This window comes from Anolis carolinensis, chromosome 1 (assembly GCF_035594765.1).
Source record: "Anolis carolinensis isolate JA03-04 chromosome 1, rAnoCar3.1.pri, whole genome shotgun sequence".
NCBI classification, from domain to species: domain Eukaryota; kingdom Metazoa; phylum Chordata; class Lepidosauria; order Squamata; family Dactyloidae; genus Anolis; species Anolis carolinensis.
This window is the reverse complement of record NC_085841.1, coordinates 1,291,495-1,310,343: the sequence shown is the minus strand read 5'-3', so window position 1 is coordinate 1,310,343 and position 18,849 is coordinate 1,291,495. Positions and strand designations below refer to the sequence as shown.

At 44.8% G+C, this 18,849-nt stretch overlaps 1 protein-coding gene across 1 annotated transcript; it reads right to left on the bottom strand.

The window, feature by feature from the left end:
- Positions 1 to 12,638: 12,638 nt before the first annotated feature.
- Positions 12,639 to 17,904, bottom strand: LOC134295695 (uncharacterized). The gene is made up of 2 exons (XM_062969039.1): positions 16,147 to 17,904; positions 12,639 to 12,918 (listed from the first exon to the last, which is right to left on the bottom strand). Exons 1-2 carry the CDS (start codon positions 17,692 to 17,694, stop codon positions 12,877 to 12,879), a joined length of 1,590 nt encoding a protein of 529 aa, XP_062825109.1. The 5' UTR covers positions 17,695 to 17,904; the 3' UTR covers positions 12,639 to 12,876.
- Positions 17,905 to 18,849: the final 945 nt, after the last annotated feature.

The window sequence follows — 18,849 nt, the reverse complement described above, 5'->3', positions numbered from 1 at the left end:
AAAGCGAAAGGAGGAGGAGGAGGAGGAGGAAGAAGAGGAGGAGGAGGACAAGAATCGCCCCCCCCCCCTCTCGCCCCCGCCCCCCCCCCCCCCAAATCGCGTACAGAGTTCTCTTCTCCGGGTTTTATCTTTAAATCATAGCCCCTGCCTGGCTATGTCCCAGCAGCATCCTCTCCTGAGGTTCCGCCTGCATCTGTGGCCAATGGCATCTTCAGAGGTTCTGTGGCAGTGAAGCAAGGGAGTGTATAATTATAATTATAAGCAGGGGAGTGTATCATTATAGATGTATACAGGCCTGTAGCGAGGGGGCGGTTTTAAGGGTTCAACCCCCCCCCCTCCGAAATTTTTCAGGTTATAAAAAAAAACCTGGTTTACTCATGAATTTTAACTGGTTAACCAAATCCCCAAACTAAGTCTATGAGACACAAAACATTAAGAGTCCCTCCAGGCACTATCTCAAGCAGATATTGACAGGTTTGTAGTGGGGAGGGGTGTGTGCTAGGGGTTCAACCCCCCCCCCCCCGAAATTTTCAAAACCCCTCCCGAAATTTTTTTCTGGCTACAGCCCTAGATGTATATTACGTCTATAATTAAGTTTTTACCTCTCTATCTATGTATCCTACCACAAGCTTTGGGGGTGTGGTGGTGGTAAGAATTATTATTATTATTATTATTATTATTATGGAAAAAACAACATTGTATGACGCAGCAGACAAGATAGATATGCTGGATTTCGTATCACAAAATCAAACACTTCCCAAGTGTCTAGGACTGTGTGATGTATTTTCGGATGATGCGCGCATTATTATTATTATTATTATTATTATTATTTTATTGTATGACACAGCAAACAAGATAGATATGCTGGATTTCGTATCACAAAATCACAAGTCGAACACTTCCCAAGTGTCTAGGACTGTGTGATGTATTTTCGGATGATGCACACATTATTATTATTATTATTATTATTATTATTATTATTATTGTATGACACAGCAAACAAGGTAGATATGCTGGATTTCGTATCACAAAATCACAAGCCGAACACTTCCCAAGTGTCTAGGACTGTGTGATGTATTTATTATTATTATTATTATTATTATTATGTCACAGCAAACAAGATAGATATGCTGGATTTCATATCACAAAACCACAAGTCGAACACTTCCCAAGTGTCTAGGACTGTGTGATGTATTTATTATTATTATTATTATTATTATTATTATTATTATTATGACACAGCAAACAAGATAGATATGCTGGATTTCGTATCACAAAATCACAAGTCGAACACTTCCCAAGTGTCTAGGACTGTGTGATGTATTTATTATTATTATTATTATTATTATTATTATTATTATTATTATTTTATTGTATGACACAGCAAACAAGATAGATATGCTGGATTTCGTATCACAAAATCACAAGTCGAACACTTCCCAAATGTCTAGGACTGTGTGATGTATGTTCGGATGATGCGCGCAGATCCCAGCAGGGTGGCCTTTTGCAGTTGGCAAATCGTGATTTTGTCAATGTCTATTGTTTCCAAATGCCGGCTGAGATCTTTTGGCGCGGCACCCAGTGTGCCCATCACCACCGGGACCACCTGCACTGGTTTCTGCCAGAGTCTTTGAAGTTCGATCTTGAGGTCCTGATAGCGGCTGAGTTTTTCCTGTTGTTTTTCGTCAATGCGACTGTCACCTGGGATGGCAACATCAATGATCCAAACCTTTTTCTTTTCCACAACTGTGATGTCTGGTGTGTTGTGTTCCAGAACTTTGTCAGTCTGGATTCGGAAGTCCCACAGTATCTTTGCGTGCTCATTTTCCAATACTTTTGCAGGTTTGTGATCCCACCAATTCTTTGCTGCTGGGAGGTGGTATTTGAGGCATAAGTTCCAATGAATCATTTGGGCCACAGAGTTGTGCCTCTGTTTGTAGTCTGTCTGTGCGATTTTCTTACAGCAGCTGAGGATATGATCCATGGTTTTGTCGGTTTCCTTGCACAGTCTGCATTTTGGGTCATCGGCTGATTTCTCGATCTTGGCCTTCTTATTATTATATACACACTCCACTTGCTTCACTGCCCACAGAACCTCTGAAGTTGCCGTTAACATACAGATGCAGGCGAAATGTCAGGAGAGAATGCTGCTGGAACATGGGCGATACAGCCTGGAAAACTGAAAACAACCCAGAGATTCCTGGCAATGAAAGCCTTCGACAATACATATAAATGTCTTAATTTCCTCATGGGTTGTTGTGTCATTGTTTTAAAAGTCCGGTGAAGGGCATTTTGCACGCGGTGGGGGGGGGGGGGGTCGAGGGGGAGGGGTCGAGGGGGAGGGGCCCCGATCCCTGCCCTCCTCCTCCTCCTCCTTCTGTCCTTCTTTCGCTTTCATTCCGGGCCATGGGAGACGCGGAGATGCAGAGCTCCGACCGGGAGGGCGACCTGTTCCCCGGGCCCGAGAAGGAACTGGCGGGGGCGGGAGGAGACCCCCCCGAGGATCAGTTCGAGGATTTAACCCAGGACGTGACCCAGGGCCCGCCGCCTCCAAAGGTGAGGAGGAGGGAAAAGAGAGGACCCCCGCCCGCCCTCTGCACATGCTCAGGGGCTCACCGGCGCCCTTGCTGCTTTCGGGTTCCGAAATACAGACCCGTCCCCCTCCGAATAGAAGCAAAGCAGAGTGGCGTTTGTGCCAAAGAGCCGCTTCCCTGGGTGTAAATATAGTAAACAAGTGGGTGAAGCCTCGCCCTGGCTTCCTGGAAAGGAGGAAAGGAAAGTGAAAGCGGGCCCGACTAAGCGCCCTCGGGCTTTCCCTCCAGGCGAAGAGGAACTAGAGCAGGGGTCCCCAAACTAAGGCCCGGGGGCCGGATGCGGCCCTCCAAGGTCATTTACCTGGCCCCCGCCCTCAGTTTTATAATATAATATTTTATATCATTTTAAATAATATAATATATTGTATATACCAAGGGTCCCCAAACTTTTTAAACAGGGGGCCGGTTCACTATCCTTCAGACCGTTGGAGGGCCGGACTATAGTTGTCCACCGAGCAATAATAATAATAATAATAATAATAATAATAATTATTATTATTATTATTATTATTATTATTATTATTATTATTCCAGCATATCTATCTTGTTTGCTGTGTCATACAATAAAATAATAACAACAACAACAATAAAAAAGAGGGTTGGAAGAGACCCTTTGGGCCATTGAGTCCAATCCCCTTCTGCCTTTGTGCACCGAAAGCACAAGCAAAGCACCCCTGACAGATGGCCACCCAGCCTCAATTAATAATAATAATAATAATAATAATAATAATAATAATAATGAAGGTTGGAAGAGACCCTTTGGGCCATTGAGTCCAATCCCCTTCTGCCTTTGTGCATCAAAAGCACTAGCAAAGCATCCCTGACAGATGACCACCCAGCCTCAATGTTAATAATAATAATAATAATAATAATAATAATAATAATAATAATGTCAATTTGTGATACGAAATCCAGCATATCTATCTTGTTTGCTGTGTCATAAAATATAATAATAATAATAATAATAATAATAATAAGGGTTGTAAGAGAAGAAGAGACCCCTTGGGTCATTTAGTCTAACCCCCTTCTGCCCTTGTGCCATGGGGGCCGGATAAATGGCTTCGATGGGCCGCATCCGGCCCCCGGGCCTTAGTTTGGGGACCCCTGGTATATACATATAATATTGATAATATTATAATGTTATACAATATAATACTAATAATACCATGTAATAATATTAATTATATGATATATATTACATATAATATTACAGTATAGTGGTATAGTTCAATCTATATATATAAAAGAGTGATGGCATCAGGGCAGCGGACAAAACAACAAAACTACAGGCCCCCCAACCTCGAAATTTGACAACACAACCCATCATCCACGGCTCTAGGTTGATACAACAAAAAGAAAAGAAAAATAAAGTCCTAATTAGAAAGAGAAGAATAATAGTTTTTATCCAATTGCTGCCAGTTAGAAGGCTAAGCTCCGCCCACTTGGTCTCCTAGCAACCTACTCAGCCCAGGGGACAGGCACAGTTAGGCCTCACTTAGGCCTCTTCCACAGATTATCTAATTTGCACTGGATTATATGGCAGTGTAGACTCAAGGCCCTTCCACACAGCTATATAACCCATTTAGAATCTTATATTATCTGCTTTGAACTGGATTATCTGGACTCCACACTGCCATATAATCCACTTCAGTGTGCATACTAAACATAAAGACAACCATACAACAGACATTCAATACCACCACTACCTCAACAAGTTCTCACCAACACCACCAGACAACGCCACAGCAACGGGCATAGCTAGTATTATAATATTATACAATATAATACTAATAATACCATGTAATAATATTAATTATATGATATATATTACATATAATATTACAGTATAGTGGTATAGTTCAATATAGTAATATATAATGCTAATATTGTGCTATGCTAATAATATAATATATTGTATGTACATACAGCTGCTCTGAGTCCCCTTCGGGGTGAGAAAGGCAGGATATAAATATAATAAATATTATATAAATATAATAAATAAATGTAGTAAATGAATAAATTAATCATTTTAGACTTAGGCTCGTCCAAAGTCTGAAATGACTTGAAGGCACACAACAACAACAACAACAACAAACTTGACTATCTCATTGGCCAGAAGCAGGCCCACACTTTCCATTGAAATCCTGATAGGTTTATGTTGGTTACAATTGGTAGGCCGGTAGGCTGTTAGGAATAGTGGGAGTTGGAGTCCAAAACACCTGGAGGGAGGGGGAGGCCCGCCCAAAGTTTGTAACTTTCCGTAATGAAAACATGCAATTTTTAGGTGGCACAGTGTGTTAAAGCGCTGAGCTGCTGAATTTGCGGACCAAAAGGTCCCAGGTTCAAATCCCGGGAGCGGAATGAGCACCCGCTGTTAGCCCCAGCTTCTGCCAACCTAGCAGTTCGAAAACATGGCAGTGTGAGTAGATCAATAGGTACCGCTCCAGCGGGAAGGTAACGGTGCTCCATGCAGTCATGCCTGTGGCCACATGGCCTTGGAGGTGTCTACGGACAACGCCGGCTCTTTGGCTTAGAAATGGAGATGAGCACCAACCCCCAGAGTGTGAGTAGATCAATAGGTACCACTCGAGTGGGAAGGTAACGGCGCTCCATGCAGTCATGCCAGTGGCCACATGACCTTGGAGGTGTCTACGGACAATGCCGGCTCTTTGGCTTAGAAATGGAGATGAGCACCAACCCCCAGATTGTGAGTAGATAAATAGGTACCACTCTAGTAGGAAAGTAACGGCGCTGCATGCAGTCTTGCCAGTGGCCACATGTCCTTGGAGGAGTCTATGGACAACGCCGGCTCTGAGGCTTAGAAATGGAGATGAGCACCAACCCCCAGAGTGTGAGTAGATAAATAGGTACCGTCTCCAGCGGGAAGGTAACGGTGCTCCATGCAGTCATGCCTCTGGCCACATGACCTTGGAGGTGTCTACGGACAACACCAGCTCTTTGGCTTAGAAATGGAGATGAGCACCAACCCCCAGAGTCGCCTTCCAAAACAACTTATTTGCAGTTCAAGAAACTTTTCCCATGTTTTTAATGGTAGAACCAATTAGGAAATGACGTTTATAACCCAGAGACAAAGACCATTGTGTTCCATAGTGATTAGAATAATGATGGTGAATATGTTGCCAGCCTCTCCCTGCATCTGGAGATAAAGCACAACTGAAAGATAGACAACAAGATACTCAGAGTTGAAGTGCAAGTTAAAACCCACTCATCCAATGCAGATGGAAATCCACAACTTAACATGGACTGGGTGAGCCTTTAATGGAGTTTTAATCTGCCCAAACTGCCTGTGGAGCCCTGGGAGTGAGAAGGCTTGCAAAACTACAAGGCACAGGAGCCAGATAGGCATCTGTCGAGAGGGCTTGAATGGTGCTCCTCTTGCCTGGTGGAACTTTGGCTTTCGTAGGCCAAAAGTAACTGAAATGTCCATCCATTCTTCTCATATTGTTAATATACCACCTTTTCTTGCCAATACTGAACCCCAAGGAGCTGATTGGCTGTTAGAAAAGCTGACTTTTTCCCAATCAACTAGAAAACTGGGCTCAGATTTTAGATGATTATATGTTTTTAGCCATGAGGAGAGGTGGGTAAGAAATAAAATTATTATTATTATTTTATTATGACACAGCAAACAAGATAGATATGCTGGATTTCATATCACAAAATCACAAGTCGAACACTTCCCAAGTGTCTAGGACTGTGTGATGTATTTATTATTATTATTATTATTATTATTATTATTATTATTGTTATTGTTATTGTTATTATTATGACACAGCAAACAAGATAGATATGCTGGATTTCATATCACAAAATCACAAGTCGAACACTTCCCAAGTGTCTAGGACTGAGTGATGTATTTATTATTATTATTATTATTATTATTATTATTATTATTATTATTATTATGACACAGCAAACAAGATAGATATGCTGGATTTCATATCACAAAATCACAAGTCGAACACTTCCCAAGTGTCTAGGACTGTGTGATGTATTTATTATTATTATTATTATTATTATTATTATTATTATTATGACACAGCAAACAAGATAGATATGCTGGATTACATATCACAAAATCACAAGTCGAACACTTCCCAAGTGTCTAGGACTGTGTGATGTATTTATTATTATTATTATTATTATTATTATTATTATTATTATTATTATGACACAGCAAACAAGATAGATATGCTGGATTTCATATCACAAAATCACAAGTCGAACACTTCCCAAGTGTCTAGGACTGTGTGATGTATTTATTATTATTATTATTATTATTATTATTATTATTATTATTATTATTATGACACAGCAAACAAGATAGATATGCTGGATTTCGTATCACAAAATCACAAGTCGAACACTTCCCAAGTGTCTAGGACTGTGTGATGTATTTATTATTATTATTATTATTATTATTATTATTATTATTATTATTATTATTATGACACAGCAAACAAGATAGATATGCTGGATTTCGTATCACAAAATCACAAGTCGAACACTTCCCAAGTGTCTAGGACTGTGTGATGTATTTTTTATTATTATTATTATTATTATTATTATTATTATTATTATTATTATTATTATGACACAGCAAACAAGATAGATATGCTAGATTTCGTTTCACAAAATCACAAGTCAAACACTTCCCAAGTGTCTAGGACTGTGTCATGTATTTTCGGATGATGCATGCAGATCCCAGTCGGGTGGCCTTTTGCAGTTGGCAGATCGTGATTTTGTCAATGTCTATTGTTTCCAAATGCCGGCTGAGATCTTTTGGCACGGCACCCAGTGTGCCCATCACCACCGGGACCACCTGCACTGGTTTCTGCCAGATTATTATTATTATTAGTATTAATGTTTATTTATACCCCGTTTCTTCTCTCCACCAGGAGACTCAAAGTGTCTTACCTTCAAAACATTTCAATACAATTTAAAAGCATATACAAACATTGCAACAGAATTAAAAGATAGAAAAAAGGGGGAAAGCCTTTACCTTATCTGTGTATTGTCGTTGTCTGTGTAAAAAGGCATTTAATTGAATGTTTGCCTTATATGTGTACTGTAATCCACTCTGGGGAAATAAAGCGGAATATAAATAAAGTGTATTATTATTATTATTATTATTAAATATTATTTCTTATTTCTTTATTTGTGACATTTATATCCCTCCCTTCTCCCTCCGAAGGGGACTCAGGGTGGCTTACAAGTTATATATACATACAATATATTATATTATTAGCATAGCACAATATAAGCATTATATATTATTACTAGCTGTGCCCGGCCACGCGTTGCTGTGGCAAAGTCTGGTGGTATGGGAAATAAAGTATTGAGGAATTGGTGGTAGTTAAGGTAAAGGGTCCCCTGGGCTGAGTGGGTTGCTAGGGGACCAAGTGAACAGAGCTTAGCCTTCTAACTGGCAGCAATTGGATAAAAACAATTATTCCACTCCCTCTAATTAGGACTTTATTTTTCTTTTTGTTGTATCAACCTAGAGGCATGGATGAGGGGTTGTGCTGTCAATTTTCGAGGTTGTGGGGTGTTTACTTTTGTTGTTTTGTCCGCTGCCGTGATGCCATCACTCTTTTATATATATAGATATTGTATTATACCACTATATTGCAATATTATTAGTGATGTTACATGTAATGTAAATATACAATTATAATAGTGTGTTATTGTTATTATACTGTTTAAATTATAAATATTATTATCAATACTATATGTATATACAATATATTATACAGTGGAGTCTCACTTATCCAACATAAACGGGCCGGCAGAATGTTGGATGAGCGAATATGTTGGATAATGAGAGATTAAGAAAAAGCCTATTATACATCAAAATAGGTTATGATTTTACAAATTAAGCACCAAAACATCGTGTTATACAACAAATTTGACAGAAAAAGTAATTCAATATGCAGTAATGTTATGTTGTAATTACTGTATTTATGAACTGAGCACCAAAATATCACAAGGAATTGAAAACATTGACTACAAAAATGCGTTGGATAATCCAGAACATTGGATAAGTGAGACTCTACAGTATTATTAAATATTATTAAATGGCATTTTGAAAATTCAGAGTTTGGGATTACTATCCTAGTCAGTTCTGATCTGGCATCTTGCTGATACAAATTATTTTAATGCGTTTTAATGCGTGCATAGATAATATCTGCGTCTATGCACGTTACCACAAGCCTTTGGGAATTGTTGTTGTTGTTGTTGTTGTTAAATTGAAAATGAGCCAGCAGTGTGATGCTGCAGCAAAGAAGCAAAATGCAGTATCTGGCATGGAAGGAGAGACCAAACAGAAGGTGGGAACCCAGCCTGGTGAATGGTGCTTCCCAATTGACTGTTTTCTTGCTTGATGTCATTGTTAGTTTCCCCGTTTTGCTCCTTTTAAGAAATCTGAAAGCGGAGCCGGTTCAGACGTAGACGAGGTGTCCAGTCAGGATGTCGTGCAGTCTCGTGAATCCAAGCACAAGGTGAGTCCCCTTCTGTCCCATGCCGGAAACGGGTGCACCGGGCAGGCTCCAAAGGGTTCTTTTACTGCAATTTAACTTTATGTCTATGACTATATCTCTATTTAAGTTTTTGTCTCTGCATCATGTATCCTACCACAAGCATTGGAGCAGTGGTGGTAAGAATTATTATTATTATTATTATTATTATTATTATTATTATTATTATTATTGACACAACAACATAGTATGACACAGCAATCAAGATAGATATGCTGGATTTCGCATCACAAGATCACAAGTCGAACACTTCCCAAGTGTCTAGGACTGTGTGATGTATTTTCGGATGATGCGCACAGATCCCAGCAGGGTGGCCTTTTGCAGTTGGCAAATCGTGATTTTGTCAATGTCTATTGTTTCCAAATGCCGGCTGAGATCTTTTGGCACGGCACCCAGTGTGCCCATCACCACCGGGACCACCTGTACCAGTTTCTGCCAGAGTCTTTGAAGTTCAATCTTGAGGTCCTGAGAGCGGCTGAGTTTTTCCTGTTGTTTTTCGTCAATGCGACTGTCACCTGGGATAGCGACATCAATGATCCAAACCTTTTTCTTTTCCACAACTGTGATGTCCGGTGTGTTGTGTTCCAGAACTTTGTCAGTCTGGATTCGGAAGTCCCACAGTATCTTTGCGTGCTCATTCTCCAATACTTTTGCAGGTTTGTGATCCCACCAGTTCTTTCCTGCTGGCAGATGGTACTTCAGGCATACGTTCCAATGAATCATTTGGGCCACATAGTTGTGCCTCTGTTTGTAGTCTGTCTGTGCAATTTTCTTACAGCAGCTGAGGATATGATCCATGGTTTCATCAGCTTCCTGGCGCAGTCTGCATTTTGGGTCATCAGCTGATTTTTCGGAGCCCCCAGATGGCGTAGTGGACTAAGTGACTTGAAGGTTGGGTTGCTGACCTGAAAGCTGCCAGGTTCGAATCCCACCCGGGGAGAGCGTGGATGAGCTCCCTCTATCAGCTCCAGCTCCATACGGGAACATGAGAGAAGCCTCCCACAAGGATGGTAAAAACATCAAAACATCCAGGCGTCCCCTGGGCAATGTCCTTGCAGACGGCCAATTCTCTCACTCCAGAAACAACTCAAGTTGCTCCTGACACGAAGAAAAAAAAAGCTGATTTTTCGATCTTGGCCTTAATTGCCTTTGTCCTGATGTCTTGCTCCAGGGCTGCAAGGATCAGGCCTTCTGTCTCCTTCTTCAGGGTCCCATTCGTGAGCCAGAGCCAGGGCTTCTCCTTATCAGCTTTTCCTTCCATTTTGTCAGGGAACTTTCAATGCAATGCTTTGTTGTGCCAGCTGTCAGCTCTAGTTTGTAGTGCAGTTTTCTTGTATTGGTTTTTTGTCTGCTGTGCTTTGAGGAGTTGCTGATTTTTGACTTCAATCAAAGCAGGTTCTTCACTTTGCTTTACATCTTCTGCCAGGGCATGTTCTTCTTCTTTGACTGCTTGTTTTACTTGCAAGAGTCCTCTGCCCCCTGATCTTCTAGGCAGATATAGCTGGTCAACATCACTGCGAGGGTGCAGGGAATGATGAATGGTCATGAGTTTTCTTGTTTTTCTGTTCAAATTGTCCAGTTCCACCTGTGTCCAGTTTATAATGCCAGCAGTATATCTTATGACAGGTATGGCCCAGGTGTTTATGGCCTTGATGGTATTGCCTCCATTGAGCTTGCTTTTGAGAATTTTTCTGACCCTTTGTGTGTATTCTTTGCTGACCACAGTCTTCACATGTTCATGCTTGATGTTGTCCAGCTGTAATATGCCCAGATATTTATAGGCCTCTGGTTGGTAACACTTTATTGTTTGGCCATTAGACATATTTATGCCCTCACTTTCAGTGATTTTTCCCTTCTTCAATGCCACTGTCGAACATTTGTCCAAGCGAAATTATTATTATTATTATTATTATTATTATTATTATTATTATTATTATTATTAAATTGAACATGAGCCAGCAGTGTGATGCTGCAGCAAAGAAGCAAAATGCAGTATCTGGCATGGAAGGACAGACCAAACAGAAGGTGGGAACCCAGCCTGGTCAATGGTGCCTCCCAAGTGACTGTTTTCTTGCTTGATGTCATTGTTAGTTTCCCCGTTTTGCTCCTTTTAAGGAATCTGAAAGCGTAGCCGGTTCAGACGTAGACGGAGTGTCCAATCAGGATGTCATGCAGTCTCGTGAATCCAAACCCAGGGTGAGTCATTAAATAGGAGCCTCCGGTGGCCTAGGGGATAAAAGCCTCGTGACTTGAAGGTTGTGTTGCTGACCTGAAGGCTGCCAGGTTCGAATCCCACCCGGGGAGAGTGTGAATGAGCTCCCTCTATCAGCTCCAGCTCCATGCGGGGACATGAGAGAAGCCTCCCACAAGGATGGTAAAAACATCAAAACATCCGGGCAACGTTCCCTGAGCAACGTCCTTGCAGACGGCCAATTCTCTCACTCCAGAAGCAACCTGGACACGGTTGCTCCTGACACGGAAAAAAAAATTATTAAATTGAACACAAGCCAGGAGTGTGGTGCTGCAGCAAAGAAGGCAAATGCAACATTGGGTGTGTATGTTCCCTTTCATTCAAAACGTTGATAGGGCATTATTGTCAAAATGCAGTGCCAGGGGTCAGGGTGTGTCTGTTGGTGGGTTTCTTCAAACACCATCGATCATCAGCTCCGGACCATCAGCACCCTGATGAATTGGTGAAACTTCTGCCCTCACCAATTCCTTTCCAATGTCAGACTCAAAGACATCTGCAGTCTGAAGTTCAAACATTTATTCAGTATTTACAAATCATATTTACAAACACAGCAAAAGCCATCGCTCGAAGCTGGCATTTTCTCTTGGCCTCTCAGCTCAGCACAAACAGCACAACTGAAGAGATAAGAAACACATTCCATAGTCCGAAGGAAGTTCCGACCTCCAAAGCCGGAAATCATGTCTCATAGGTCACAGCAGGCTGTCAGTCAAACAGGCCTCACAACTTCTGAGGATGCCTACCATAGATGTGGGCGAAACGTCAGGAGAGAATACTTCTGGAACATGGCCACACAGCCCGAAAGACATACAACAACCCTGCTGTTAACTGTTTCACTGCTGAAACACACACTCTTGCAAAACAGCAGAAACACTTGATTTACATTTCATATACACACAACCAAAATTCAACAGTTCTTAGGTCAGACATCCTCAGATACAGTTTTGCCAGTTCTTAGGTCAGACATCCTCAGATACAGTTTTTGAATGGAGCTCACAGGACCCAGGATTTGTTGTGGCCTCCCATCCAGGGACCAACCAAGGACGGCCCCACTTAGCCTCCAAAATCAGGTGGGATCTGGTTCATTCAAGTGATTTTGGCCTATGGATCCTATTCTAGCATAACTTCTAAGCCTACAGTTTCCCCACAAATGCAGTATTTCTGGAAAATTCTTAACTCTTGACAGGCCAAAGCTGTCAGCTCACCACAGCCGCTCCTGAATGAACACACGAGACTCTCTGTGGTATCACCAGGAACTTTTACTGTAGGAAACATGAACATCAGAAAAGCCAAGAATGGGAGGCTCCGGCCAACCCTCCTTTATATACCCTCCCCCTCATTTGAACAGTCTCTTCCCGCTCAGTAAAACCCCGCGCAAATTCCCCGCCAAGTCCATCAGCCGTTTCTCCTCCGAGTCCTGGGACGCAGGTGTCTTATCAATGTCAGTGACCCTGAAACTCAGAGCCACATCCAGGCTCTAGTAGCAGGGTTCTGACATGGCGTCCTCCTCCCCTTCGTCCTGGAAGGAAAAGATTAAACACAACTATTGTTCTCCGCTGTCCAGAGTTCCTTTATACTTTTTTAACAGGCTGCAATGGAATACCGGGTGTACCTTTCCTAGGTCCTTTGGTAGCCTCAGCTCATAGGTCACTTCGTTTATTCTTTTTGCTACCCTGAATGGCCCTATATAGCGTGGAGCCAATTTCTTGGATGGGAACCCCAATTTCAGGTTTTTTGTGCTCAGCCAAACCAGATCTCCTTCGCCCAATTTGTCCCCCTCTCGGCGCCTACGATCCGCAAAGAGCTTGTACTTCTTTTGTGTTTCCCGCAATGCCTCTACCACGGTTTGCCACCCTTGCTTGATTTTGGCCGGCCATTCCTCGTCGGTCTGGCCCTCCCCTTCCTTCCACTCGGGTAGCCTGGGGAAAGGTGCCACCTCCTGTCCGTATACTATTTCGAATGGGGCACGACCTGTGGCCGAATGTACGGCCCCGTTAAAAGCCATCTCAGCAAACGGAAGAAGGTCCGCCCAATCATCCTGTCTATAATTGGTGTACATCCTTAAGAATTGGCACAGTGTCTGTTGGGTACGTTCGACCCCCCCGTTGGTCGCGGGATGAAAGGCCGAGCTCAGGTTCCTTTCTGCTCCTAACAGCTGTAAGAATTTCCCCCAAAATTTTGCAGTAAATTGGACTCCCCGGTCACTAATTATCTTGTCGGGACACCCATGTAGGCGATATACATGCTTCACATACAAATCAGCAAGTTTTTCAGCTGAAGGGAGTTTTGGCAGAGCCACAAAGTGTGCCTGTTTTGAGAATAGGTCCAATATTGTCCAAATGTATCTGTGGCCTCTGCTGGGGGGTAGTTCGCCTACAAAATCCATGGCTACGCATTCCCATGGCCTCATGGGCTCCACCACCTTCTGCAATAGCCCCTGGGGCTTCCCCGGTGGTGTTTTTCCCTCTGCACATAATTCACACTGCGTGACGTATCCCCTGGCGTCTTTCCTCATTCCGGGCCACCAGCATTGTTTGGCCAACAGTTTAATAGTCCTGGTGGGGCCTAGATGACCCGCACCCTTGTTATCATGGTACTTCCTTAACATTTCTCGTCTTAAACATTCAGGAATATACAATTTCTTATTTACAAACACCAAATCCCCACACAATTCTCCCTTTTCTTTGTTTGTTTGTAACCATTTGTCCATTCCATACGCTCGCTTCAACTCTTCCTCCCATATTTCTCCTCCCCCCGTGGAAATGGCAGTACGTTTGTATTCTTTGGCCGCTTGTGCTCGAGTTAGTACTGCCAGGCCCCATTGCTTATCAAGAAAAATACTCCCTTCAGATTCCTGAATTCCTCCCCCGTGCTGAGGCATCCGAGAGAGAGCGTCAGCGAGTATATTATGTTTCCCCTGGAAGAATCTGAGTCTGAAATCAAAACGGCTGAAATATTGGGCCCATCTAATTTGCTTCGCTGATAGTTTACGAGGGGATCTTAGATACTGTAAATTTCTATGGTCAGTCCACACCTCAAACGGTGTTCCACTTCCTTCCAGAAAGTGTCTCCAGCACTCTAGTGCTTTTAGAATCGCTAAGGCTTCTCTCTCCCAAATCGGCCAGTTTTTTTCTGTATCGCTAAACTTTTTTGACAGATAGCCACATGGCTTCAGGTTCCCCCCCTCGTCTTTCTGTAGCAGAACTGCCCCATATGCCCGGTCTGACGCATCGCAATGTAATACAAAGGCTTTAGACATATCAGGGTGCTGTAGGACAGGCTCCTCAGTAAAACGCTTTTTAAGGGCTTCGAAAGCTTCCTGGCATTCTATTGTCCAGGTCAGTTTGGCCCCTGGGGCCTTCACTTTGGCTGTTTCTCCCCTACCTTTAGTCTTTAACAAATCCGTTAATGGCAAAGTGAGGCGCGCAAAGTCCTTGATAAATGTTCTATAGAAGTTTGCGAACCCTAGGAAGGATTGCAGCTGCTTCCGTGTTTTGGGGGCTTCCCACCCCCTCACGTCTTCTACCTTCGCAGGGTCCATCGCCACTCCCTGGGAGGAAATCCTATACCCCAGAAAGTCTATCTGGTCTTTATTGAACTCGCACTTGGCAAGCTTCGCATACAGTTTTGCTTCTCTCAACTTTTGCAGGACTTCCCTGACTAGTTCTATGTGTTGCTCCTTAGTCCGAGATACTAACAATATGTCATCTAAAAAAACAAAGACTCCCTTGTACAACAATGGATGCAACACTTCGTTGATTAATTGCATGAACGCGGCGCCTCCGCCGCACAAACCGAAAGGGAGCACACGATAATTGAATAATCCGAATGCACAGGAGAAGGCCGTCTTCCACCTGTCCTCTGGTTTAATCTGCAATTTATGGTACGCTTCAATTAAGTCCAATTTAGTGAATATCTGTCCCTCCGATAACTGGGCGATCAAGTCCTTCACTAAAGGTAGGGGGTATTTATTTCCAGAACTGATTGCATTCAGGCCCCTGTAGTCAATGCAGAGCCTCAGCGTTTGGTCCTTTTTGCGCCTGAACAACACAGGCGCCCCTAGAGGGGAATTTGAAGGCTCTATGAAACCCCTCGCTAGGTTTTTATCAATGTATTTTCTCAGTTCCTCCTTTTCCCTAGCCGACATTGGGTATATTTTTGCCTTAGGAAGCTCTGCTCCTGGGACTAGCTCTATCTTCACTTCAACTCTCCGCTTCGGTGGGAAACTGTCTGCTTCCTTCTCATCAAATACGTCCACAAAATCCCGATACTCTGGGGGTAATTTATCTGCCAGTTCTGCTATCCTGATAGAGTCTTCCTCCCCCCTTTTCCCCGGCTCCCTTTCCACTTCCTGGCTCCCTCCTTCCAACTTCATCCTGAAGATCATGCTCTTATCCTCCCAGTTGATTTGCGGGTTGGCCTGCCCCAGCCATGGCATGCCTAGTATAACATTATAGCTGGCTATTTGTGATATCACAAATGACACCTTTCCTTCCCAACTCCCTATCTTACACTTTACATCTTCGGCACTGTACTTAGCTAATGATCCCGATGCTGTGGATCCGTCCAACTGCGAAAAAGCTATTGGGGATTCTAGGTTCGTTCTTTCGCATCCCAATCCCTCGGCTAATTCAGGGGAGATGATGTTCCTGGAACATCCACAATCCACAAATGCTTTGCAGGTTGCTTGTTTGCTGCCACTTTCCAGCTGAATGGGGACCACTATCATGGCTTTGTCCTGACTTACCAACCCCCCCGAGTGGTGCCTCATCGGTGGTTCTTCCTCGGCGCGTTTCCCTGCCACGGCTCTTGGTTTGGGCGGGCCTCCGCCTTCCCCTTTTCTCTGCCAGCACTCGGCAGCCCTGTGGCCCAAACGGCCGCACACGAAGCAGCCCCTCCTGCTGGTGCTCACGTTCCCTGTCGGCTCCGTTCTCCTCCCGGCTGGGGTTGATCCCTCCTTCCGGCTCCCCTCTTTCATCTGCGGCCGCTGCTGTAGCCCTCCTCGGTGCCTCCTCGCCTGGGCCAGCGATGTCTCGATGCGCCCCGCCAGCTGAATCCATCCGCGCAGTGTGTCAGGCTCATCACGATGCACCGCCCAGGAGAGGATCTCCCGCCTGAGCCCCTCTTTGAAGAGTTCTATCTTTGTCACTGCAGACCATTCCGGCACCTTTTCAGCGAGGCATTGGAACTCCTCCGCATACTCAGATACCGACCTCTGCCCCTGGGAGACGGTCTTCAACTCCTCCCTCGCCCGGATCTGCTCCAGTGGATCTCGGAAACGGGTCTCCAGGGCCCCCATAAAGCGTCGGAGTGACCCCAGACATGGGTCGCGCCGCGCGTGTAGTTGAACGTACCAGCTGGCCGCTCCCCTCTTCAACACTGCACCAATGGCCCGTACCCGGCTGGACTCCGTTCTAAAAGTGTGGGCATTGTCCTCCATATAGCCCCTCACCGTGGTCAGGAAAAAATCCAGTTCAGAGGACTCTCCCCCAAACTCGATCCTTAGTTCCTCTCGTCTCGGTAGGGGTCCCTGTGGTGGCAATCCCCAATTCTCCGCCCGTCGCAAGCCCCCTTGCGGGCCAGTGGGCCCCGCTGCTGCTTCCCTTTGTCCTGTGCCACGCCCGGCATTCGCCAGGGGCACCAGGGTCTCAGTTGGGAGCGTAGCCGGGATTCTCGGAGGCTTTTCCCCTTCGTCGTCACTCTCCTCCACCCGCGTCAGGCTCGTTTGGATCTTGGGCCGGGCACCGGGCTCCTTTCGCATTTCCCTTCCCTTCGGTGCTGGGAGGTCTGCAAAGCCCTGGCTGCTTCCCATGCTCACGTCCCACATTGAGCTAGCCCGGAGTTCCCTTCCTCGCTCCGGCTCCGCCAAAACCGCCAGGCGCTCCATCGCCCTCGACATCACTGCCAGGGTGGTCTCCATCGCCGACATCCTCTCCTCCAGAAACACCATCTTTTGCGGGCCTGGGGAAGGTGAACCTTCCTCTCCTCCGGTGCTATCTCCCCGCACCACTCCGCGCCTCTGGGTTACCCCATCTGGCTGGGCATAAGCGGTGGATGACGCCAGGGCCGCCAGCTGGTGGAACTCAGCGTCCGTCTCGGGAGTGGCCCTTTCCGACCTTCCTCCTCCGGCGCCCAAGAGCTCTTCATCCTCCACTTGCATGTTACACCTCACCGCTACAGCGGGATGGTGTCCGTATTCTTGGCTTAGTGTCAGCTCACCACAGCCGCTCCTGAATGAACACACGAGACTCTCTGTGGTATCACCAGGAACTTTTACTGTAGGAAACATGAACATCAGAAAAGCCAAGAATGGGAGGCTCCGGCCAACCCTCCTTTATATACCCTCCCCCTCATTTGAACAGTCTCTTCCCGCTCAGTAAAACCCCGCGCAAATTCCCCGCCAAGTCCATCAGCCGTTTCTCCTCCGAGTCCTGGGACGCAGGTGTCTTATCAATGTCAGTGACCCTGAAACTCAGAGCCACATCCAGGCTCTAGTAGCAGGGTTCTGTATGGAGCAAAAGCAGGGGTTTTCTCCCCATTGTTGACCCAGGCAGAAGAAGACATCTCATGTTAAGGCATGGAAGAAAGGGGGGACCCGGCCTGGGAATGGCGCCCCCCAAGTGGCTGTTTCTTGCTTGATATCATTGTGAGTCTCTCCCTCTGGCTCCTTTTCAGGAATCTGGAAGCGGAGCCGGTTCAGATGAAGACAAAGTGTCCAATGAGGCGCTCTGTATATCTCTTTGTTCCAAATTCTGGGTGAGTGAGTCCCCTTCTGTCCCTGTCCCATGCCGGAAATGGGTGAACTGGGCAGACTCCAAAGCGTTCTTTGGGTGTCAAACCCTGACACATTTTGCAAGGCATAGAATCCTAGAGATGGAAGGGACCCTAAAGGCCATCTAGTCCACCCCCTGTGGCGACTCAGGAAGGCACATTCAAATCAGCCCGGGCATATGGCCATTCAGCCTCTGCTTTAAAAACTCTGGGCTGGAAAGCAGGATATATTCCTTTAGATTTGGAATGGACACCCAAGCCCTCCTGACAGGTGGCCATCCAGCCTCTAGCAAAAGACTACCTAACAGAGTTTCCTTCGTTGTTGTATGTCTTTCGGGTTGTGTGGCCATGTTCCAGAAGTATTCTCTCCTGACGTTTCGCCCACATCTATGGCAGGCATCCTCAGAGGCTGTGAGGCATGGATAAACTAGGCAAGGAAAGGAAAAAAATATATATCTGTGGAGAGTCCAGGGTGTGACAAGAGTCCTTTGTCACTGGGAAGCCAGCATTAATGTTTCAGTTAATCACCCTAATTAGCATTGGAAAGGTTTTTGTCTCTTGCCTGGGGGCATCCTTTGTTCAATCATTAACTGTCCTCTGCCCTCAGAGTGTTGGTTCCTATCTACTGTTTTGATTTTGGAGTTTTTAAATACTGGTAGCCAGATTTTGTTCATTTTCA